General features: G+C 43.1%; 1 protein-coding gene across 3 annotated transcripts in view; it reads right to left on the bottom strand.

The window, feature by feature from the left end:
- Positions 1–335: 335 nt before the first annotated feature.
- Positions 336–9,167, bottom strand: part of RASGRP3 (RAS guanyl releasing protein 3) — a 58,583-nt gene continuing 49,751 nt past the window's right edge. For all 3 annotated transcript variants that reach the window (XM_005416256.2, XM_031060893.1, XM_005416257.2), the window contains exons 13-17: positions 8,538–8,685; positions 5,061–5,097; positions 2,460–2,585; positions 1,585–1,949; positions 336–1,074 (exon numbers count right to left, since the gene is read on the bottom strand). In XM_005416256.2, the coding sequence (XP_005416313.1) occupies positions 1,066–1,074; positions 1,585–1,949; positions 2,460–2,585; positions 5,061–5,097; positions 8,538–8,685 (685 nt within the window). In that variant the 3' untranslated portion in view covers positions 336–1,065. The remainder of the gene's footprint in view (positions 1,075–1,584; positions 1,950–2,459; positions 2,586–5,060; positions 5,098–8,537; positions 8,686–9,167) is intronic.

Below are 9,167 nucleotides of genomic sequence, written 5' to 3'. Positions count from 1 at the left end.
GAGTGTGTGCTACATATGCACGCTCCCCACCCCTGTTGTTGTGGGGAGATGGGATAAGAAGACTAACACGTGTGCCAGTTTTTCAGGTTTGAGCTTTGTGGTGTTTTGTTTTTCTCTCTTTTTCCAGATGAGCGCTGTCCTCTTTCAACAACTTAATGGTTTTGGGAAATGCAACTTCAAACCAGACCATTATAATTCAGGTGCTAGATCCTACTTTAGCAATCTGTTGATTTGGAAATTGCTCTTCAGAACATTTAGTCTTAACATGTACAGCTTTCTAACCAGAGAAAAGTACCAAACCCACATACATACACAGACACAAATACACACACACATAAAACTAAAGTGTTTATTGCATGCTAATGTTACCATAATCAGTGCTGGCAAAAATGACCCTTCTCTATTGTGGTGTAACCAGAAAAACACATAGTGTCTTGGAATTCCTTCAGTCTCAGCCAGCTGCTGCCTCTTTGAAGGATCCCCAGTCTGGGAACCGATATCACTGTGCTGAACACCAATATCTTCACTGCAGCAATGTAAACATGGCCAAAATTCAAAACCCCAGGTGCGTGAAGAATTTCAGTATAGAGTATTTTGTGAGAGATTTTTGTTTGAGATTTAATCAACACACACACCCCTACTTCTTTCCTTAAATGATTATGACAAGCCTCGGGAAAGGAGTGTTATTGAGCAAACTTGGATGCTTGGCTTCTGTCCTCGCCCTTGCTGTTGCTGGCAGACATACTGAAATGATGCAGTGCCTTTAAAGAAGGCTGAATATATCCTCACTGGCACAGAGAGGAAGTTTCCACGGAAGTCACACAAGAGAAAACACTGAGCACAGAGATCCATTCTGCTGTGGCTCTGCAATGTTCATCGAAATGGCTTACTCGTGAGGAAATAAATAGTGCCTTATAACACCTTTCAGCTAAGAAAACAGGGCAATGGTTGGCTTTAAAAGGATGAGGTACGGGAACACTCCTTATGGCCAAATGTGGTCTGTGACAGTCCATCAACACTTGCTGTAGTTGTCATCTTTAGCTTTCTGTGCTTCAGGATGAGGAATCAGCTATCCTGCAAGCAGAAGAAAATAAGCATTTACATGCTGGCAGAGATGGTCAATAAAAGCATGAGGCTTTGGAAGCATAAACTTTATGGATGATAGCAACAGATACCAGATCAATTCCCTGCCCTGGCCTGGATTCCTGTATTTGTCAGAATGGTAATTGTTGTGAGTGTTGCCCTCTCATGGAGCCCTGAATTGTGCAATGCAAGGATACAACAGGACAGAAGGTGGCCAAATATCCACCAGGCTACTTTAATGGTTTTCAAAATGAGAAGTACCAACTACTAAAAAGACACACTGACACCAGGACCCAAACTGCCAGTTACAGTGTCATAGCACATGTGTAGTGCAGTGTAGAAACAGGAATCTATGGATGATTTACCATTCTTCTGAAAGTGACTCTTGTGCAAGAAGCAATGACAAATTTGAATGAAAAAGCACCCTGAAATCCATCAAATAACCTTATGAGACTTCAGACTAGAAGATTTTAAACTGTCTTGGCTTTTTCTGGAACTCACCTCGGATTCTTGTGTTTCTGGGAGAGTTTCTATTCCATTGTGATCCTGTATATCTTGTGGGGCCTCGGCTTCTAGCTCTACATCAGCCTCCATGCTGGGCTTTTCATTCTCCCACTTTGCAAAGCCTTTGTTCTTCCCAGCTTTTCCATAGAATTTGGACTTCATTTTGGGGAAAGTGTGGGAACCTGAATCATTCCAACCTGGCTCATGCCAGAGTGGTTCTGTCTGTGTTGCTTGGCTGGTGGTCACCCGCTGCAGCCGCACAGAAATTTTCCGTGAAGAGCCAGTGACAAGGGTGATAGCTCTGCCATCAAGGTCCTGGTGCTCTGCAGCAACACTGGGAAATTCAAATACTTCATCTTGGACTGAAAGAGAGGGTGGAATTGTTTTGTTTAAGTCTTCAAGGTCTTTACAAAAAGTTAACAAGCATGGGGGAGGGTGGGGAGGCAACCCCTTGTATGAAGCAGTGCTATAATTATCAATATCCATATGCTGTTTGGAAACTGTTTCTGACACTGTGTGCACAGATTTTATTGTCTTACTATCTGCATGCTCAGGGCATAAGGCAATTCTAGAATTGTGCCCTACGTCTCCTTGCTCCTAAGTGATAAAAAAGGAGAAACACCATTTCATTTCTTTTCAGCTGGGATGGGGTGCCAGTAAGGAGGATAGTAAGCCTTAGACAGGACAGTAAAGCCATCACTGGAGAAAAGGATGTTGTAATCTGAGGACTGAACACAAGCCATAGTGCAGCAAAAAGGACAGCTGCTGCTTTGTGTGTTGATATAAAGGAAAAATTAAAAATGGCAACAAGGACACTGGCCATTAGAGAGGATTCCAGAAATGGTTTAAAACAGGAGGAAAACTGTTCTCACCTGGAGGCAGAGATGGACTGCTAGGAAGAGACCCATGGTTGCTGCCTACTGAAGTTCCTCTGGAAAATTTCCTGCATGCCAGCACAAGCAGGTCTCTGCATTGCTTGTGACAGTTGGCACCGCAATCTGTAAAAAAATTAATTGTCAAGTCATCAAATGGAAAGCCGCAACTATCTGGTAAACCCTCAGGGCTGTTAGCAGGCAGATACCAAGAAAGGACTTTGAAGGAACAAAAGTTTGACAGAAGTTGTGAAGGGTGTTACAGAAATGGATCATTTGGTGTGAAAGGCATAACAAAAAAAAAAAAAGGATAATTTCCATGACAGCCATTAGTAGAAAAATGGCAGCAGAAGAGAAGAGGGAAGATGATATTTTAATCATAAAATAGTCTCAAAGAAGAGATGTGGAATGATATGGTCCTGTGTATGCCCTACATAAAACTTCTGCTCTACTGCATGAGTCCCCCCATGAGGGGGGTGGGTTATTATTTGGCTGGCTTTTATTTGTCCCAGCAGGGCCCATTATAGTAAACAGGTTTGGTTAGAAGACACCAGAACATCCATACCCTGAGCATCTGGAAGGACTGCTGGAGGTCAGTGCAGACTACTGTAGGTTAAAACTAGTCTAAGTAGTTCAGTAAGCAACATTAGCACATGAATGAGCCCTGTGGAAGTGTATCATCCACTCAGAAAAGACTTTTTGAGTCTTTTCTGCACTTCAAGCCTCTGCTGGGATTTAAATCACTGGATTCATCATGACTAGGTACATTTACCTGAAGTGCGGCTGGAGTATGGATCTTATATGCAAGAGAGGGCTGAAGGGTGGAGGATGTGCCCCAAACACAATCTCGCTCTCCTCTGTATCCTTTTCCATTGTTTAAAAATTCCCGTCTCCCTTATTTCTCTTCTGCTGCTCCGCAGCCCAACATTTTGTTCTAGGTGAGCATTGTCAAGGTTTATTTAATTTATTTAAATATCAACCATTTATAGCTGTGCTGTAGGAACCACTCTGCTCAGGGCAGCAGAACTGGCATGATGGGTGAGAGTTCTGCTTTCTGCCAACACCTTGTTCATATGACTAATGCAACAGCCCATGCCCAGCTCTGGCCTTCTCTGCCTCAAAGGTAACACACTCCCTCAGATACACTAAAGATCTCTCTTGAAGTGCAAGATCTCCTTCTATCACTGGCAGACCATGCAGTCTAGCCCTTATCTCATTACTCACAGTGCTGGGGTAAGCAGCAGACCTGGGAGAAGGAACTCCCTCCCCAGCCTGCTGTGTTCAAACAGAGGCTGGCAGCTCTGTGCTGAAGGCAGAGTTCATCCCTAATGGGTGTCACACTGCAGTGATGCTGGAACACAGAGCAGCTGTGCAACAAAAGGCACCCTCACATTTGTTGACCACTGCAGGATCTGAGCAAGCAGCTCTGCTCTCCTACTTTCACGCTTCATTGCCTGTAACTTTGACTTTACAGAACCTCTTTTGCTCAGTCTCCACTGGGCCATTGCTACAGGCAGTGATGCAGGACAGAAGCTCAACTTTCAGATCTCAGATTGAGTTTACAGGTTGGTGTGACAAAATTTTACCTTCCTTTCCTCATCCTACCAATAAAACTATAGACTGCAACCAGCCCTTTCAAAGCTTCGAAGATGATAGATAAGTAATCAGGAATATCTGAATTACATATGTTGATTTAGCCATGGACATTTTTCCCATCCACTCTGAGGAAGAGAGGTTTGTGGCTGGAGAGAGAGAGACAGGAGTATGGTGTATCCTAAAAAAAATCACTGTGGATTCTTTATCCTTCTCCTTGGAGTCTGTATAAGACTAAGTGAAAAGAGTACAAATGTGAATCTTCCCCTTTGAATAACTGAGAGGCAGCTACAGCTATGAAAATCAACAGTGCCCTTCAGCCAGAGTTGGGCTGCTTAAGAAATAAACAGGTCCAGGATTTAAAAGCTAATGAGGACCACTATAATGCCCTTTTTGGTCTGGCCTGATTAATATGGTACAAGTACTACATAAGAAATTAAATATTTTATGAAGGCAAAGGAGAGGGATGTCAGAGCTCTAGCATTTTTTATGAGTTGAATGTCTGAAGAAGATCTTGCAATGAGACCTGCTGGGCAGTCTAGGAATTAAATATTTCTCTATTTCTTGCTCAGCCACTATTGAATTGCATGTAGGCTTCGCTACAGGCACATGGATGTACATGGTTGTACATGGATGTACATACAAACTGTTGCCAGCAGACTTTTTCCTGACCCGAGTCTCAGGGGATATATTTCAGGATCTCTCCGTGTTAGGATAAGAACAATTGGTTTTCCAATTTACAAGGTCTTTACTGGTAGAAAGTTACAGCTCATGGAGTCAGGGGCTGCTTTGGACCTTTATCTCACAGAATCTGTGCATTCCTACTGTATTCCAATGTAATAATGTGCGTTCTAATGCAGTGAAACTTCGTAGTGCTCATGGACAATACCAAATGTAGATGCAAGGTGTGTTTGAGCACATGCCATTTCAGTTAAAGGTATGGTTGACTAACTTGTACTACAACCCACCACCCATAGCTTGAAAAAAATCCTTGTAGTATTTATTTACCTTTACATTTGTAGCCTTGTTTGATTATACCCCAGAGCTGCAAAGAAAGACAAAAGACCGTCAAGGAATCAGAAAAGAAATCTGGAAGGAAAACAAGGTCACAATGAGGAAGTACCAATGGCTACAAAAGCACAAACAGGATACAACTGCTCTTAACACCCTTCCTGTCAGGCAGACCTCCCCCTTAGTTGTGATAAGACTGTGTGGCTTCTCCCTCCTGCTACTTGTAGTAATGGGACTACCAGAGAAGGAGAGACACAGATGACTTTTGCTTCCAGGAATGGGTTAAAATCATATCAGGCTTAGTGAAAACAGCAGAGCACATTCTGCTTCTAGGCTCCCTTAATGTTATCTGCAGGAGAATTTCCTGTGTACATCCATTCTCCAGATACATCACTGACCCAAAACATTCAAACAGAGCAGAAGAAAAGACCACTGGGGATAAAAACTAGGTTCTTGGTTCCCATACTGGCTCCCAGCACACCTAGCCACAGCAATCTGATTTGTGCACCTGCCTTTTCCAACTTAAAAAAACCCCAACTCAAACAGATGAAGAATGAAACAGGCAGAAAACACACTAAATTCCATCATTGCCTTCTCTCAAAGCTGTTCTTGTCAACATACACTTGCAACTACCAAATGCTAAACATCCAAGGGCCAGTGTGTGTGGTCCCACTTTTGGGAAGCTTTCACTGCCACATGAGCAGGAGTGCTTGGAAACAGGGAACCTCCCTAGTAAATTGTTTTCTGTGTACTCAGCAGCACTGTATCTACAGCCACAGCATTATAAAAACAAGCATTTCCACTCTTGAGAGGCAGTGAGAGGAAGGGCCAGGTTTTCTAATTCTATCATAAAAGGAAAAAACTGGGGACTCTGGTGTTTATTTTTCCTGAACTCATTCACCAGAGAGGGTGAGCATATCCAGGCAACTGAAACTGTGTGTGGCTCATCACCAGATTTATAAGTACCCATGCACAGAGAGCAGGGGGTGAATATGGTCATTAAAGAAAGGTTCAAAAGGAAGAGATGAAGATCATTCTGAATACAAAGGAAAGAGTAAAATAAACACAAAGGAAAGATTCTGGGTGGAAAAAAAACCCACCCCACAAAAGAAATAGCAAGCAGAAATGGGGCTCTGGAGAGAGCAGAAATAGATTAGACAAGGCAGAAGAATGGTGAACAAAAGAACAGAAAGGACAACAGTGGAAGCTGGGTCCACAGAAGGCCTGTGGCTTATTCTTTTCTTGCTAATGCCATATATGTGCACAGTGAATACAGCTGCTGTGCTCAGGCAGCAACAGGGGCGCGCCCTAGTCCCTCTTGAAAGAGCAGAGATGACCTATATTCCCAGATTTCTTTTACAGGATCCCTGTAAGAGACATGGATTGTTACTTATTTCATTTAAGCTCTAATCTGTTCCTGCTGAAGGCCTCTCTACTCATTCCTCACCTTATCTCTGTACCCTCCTCCCACTCAAATTTGGCACCAATGTTGTGGTTACACGCTGCAATGGAAGCTTAGCTGAAGTGTCATGTCATGAATTCTGATCTAAAGCTTTGAATGTGTCTGACATAGCTTTGCTGCCAAGGTAAGAGGATCTGTGCAAATTCAGATTATAAAGCTGAGCAGGACGGCTGGTCACCCACCCTGCCACGTGGTGCAACTCAAGCTTTGGGACGGAACTGCGACTGGCCATGGGCATATCAACTTCGTGCTGCTTAATGGCATTAGGTCTTAGCTTGACCTTCAGCATTTGTAGTGTTCTAATAACTGTGCATTGCACTGTCATGTCAATTCATCCTGCTGCATGGTCAGTGCACATTATTTTGACTGTGAATCAGTGCATCAGTTTGAAATTAGGTTTCCACCCGTGGATGAGTAGCACTGAAATGCAGAACAAATATGCAGCAGATTCTGTTGTTGGTTCCTGTCCTATCAGTCCAACTCATCCACAGAACAATGCCAATGACTTCAGTGAGCTGACAGGAAAAATGACCTTATTTCCATTTCCTGTACAACCCCTTACTCGTTTGCATTCCTGCACTGGATGTAATCAGGGAGACAAGAAAAATCTAACAATGGCCAATTAAAAAATTGATGTAGGAGAAAAATATCTGCAGGAGAGGACGTTTCAGGGCGGTCCTTGGGCCTTGCTTTGCTGTGGAAGCCTTCCAAACGCACTGAGTGTCACGAACGCAATGACGTCTTCCCAAGGCAGCCTGGAACAACAGGCTCAGGCCAGTGGCTGCCCCTGCCCCATGGGTCTGGTGGAGCTGTCAGCCTGAGAGCCGCCAGCACACCCCTACGTCAGCACTGACCATGTCACCAGAAGCCAGGGCTTCTGCAGCTTCAGCGGAAATAGGCGGAATTCCTTCTTGCCCGTGGCATTAATCAGCGGCAGCGGCTGCGATAGGGGCTTCAGGCACCCGAACAGAACTGACGCGTCACAAAAGAAGTGAGTGGAAAATGGGACCATGGGCTAGAGCAAGGAATGCCAGGGCAGGGCAGCAAGGAGGCACATTTTTGCACTCTGCAGTGCTGCTGTTGGTACTTTGAACCATGAAGAAATATTGCTTAGTGACAAAGATCACGGAATAAAGTTCTCTGTTCTGGAGAGCAGGGACAGGGCCTGATTTTACAGCCTGTTGTGAGCCACACACAAGCAGAGGACATGGCCCTCTGCCCTTACTGCTTTAGCTGTCTAAATGTGGACATCTGATTTCAGCCAAGTGTGCCCATTAAAGTAACTTCTATATCATAGTAATTCTTTACTACATTTGGTTTGAAGTGGAAAACTTAGAGAAGGTTTACAAGCAACACAAATGTCCACAAAACCAATCCTTTCCCAGATATGTAGACAGCACTCTAATAAGTGACATCTGGTAAGTTATGGCTGAGAGAAAAGGCAAATTAAAAAAAAACTCCAACTAATAAATTCTAAAAATTCTTATTGTACAGAACTGCTGGAAGCACTTTTGATTTCTTTACCAAATTAGAAGATCTGTTAATTCAATAGAGAGGAAATTAGGGCTGTTACAGCCATTCAGAGAATTATGAACATATCTAGGTTGCCATGTGCAACTTCCTGAGAAAGAACAGCTTTTGCCTCATCTACATCCTCTGCTCCAGACATCTATTTTCCCTTGAGCATGTTTACATGGGAAATCAAGCCCAATTAAAGAACTTAAGATAAACCAAGCAAGACCATTCATATATAGTCTCCAACATCCTTTAGCTAACATAATTGTCCCCTCCCCCACCCCCAACAGATATTCCTACAAACAGCAGTTTTAAGAAACCACTAAATCAAAACTGGATAGCACAGCTACAACATGAGTAAATGTTTTGTGCTTCTGAATGCCATGAGATATTATTTGGCCAAGACACTTCAGCAATGTATGGAGCCAGTTCCACCTTATATAGATTAAAGGCTAAAAGTTGTTTTTAAGATATGCTATTATTAAAATCATACTTACAAATCCTGCACAGTGCTCACAGAAAGTTGGTTTAAGATAGGTCATTTCCTGAAAGTTATGAATAAACCCTGGCCCCATTTTACACTGAAACTGTGATTTTGCTCTCAGAAAGTAAGCCATCATTTCTTCTTTGCTTATAAGACCATCTCTGTAAGGGAAATAAAAAGTAGAGTAGATCTGTCACTGCTCATGGCACTGAAATATTTGAGGTTTTCTCATTGCAGAAAGCATGCAGCACACAAAGCACATCCTTTGAAAGAGCTGCAAGAGTCCTGGAAGGAAAAAACACTTACAGCCTTTGTAGTTCTTATCTTTCTTTAAACAGTAACACTGAACCTTGTTATTTCACCTGTTAGTGGTATGAGAGCACAGACCAGGCCACTAAATGGAGGAACTTGACTTACTACTCTCACAGAACAAGTGGTTATGCCTCTGGCTGGCCACCAGCCCTCACGGTCAAAGAGATTCTGGATAACAAGAATAACCAAGCCCAACTGGCTAGGAAATGGATGTTATATATGCCTTATAGAGTATTTGTTACCCCCTCTCTGTTACATGCACTCCTTTCCCATGTGCTGTACAGAACTTATTTGTTTCATCAGTCTGATGCCTGGTCTGGACAGAGTATCT

The sequence above is a fragment of the Geospiza fortis genome, unplaced genomic scaffold, assembly GCF_000277835.1.
Source record: "Geospiza fortis unplaced genomic scaffold, GeoFor_1.0 scaffold41, whole genome shotgun sequence".
Classification (NCBI taxonomy): Eukaryota; Metazoa; Chordata; class Aves; order Passeriformes; family Thraupidae; genus Geospiza; species Geospiza fortis.
Note: the sequence above shows the minus strand (reverse complement) of the source record. Positions and strands in the feature narration are given on the sequence as shown.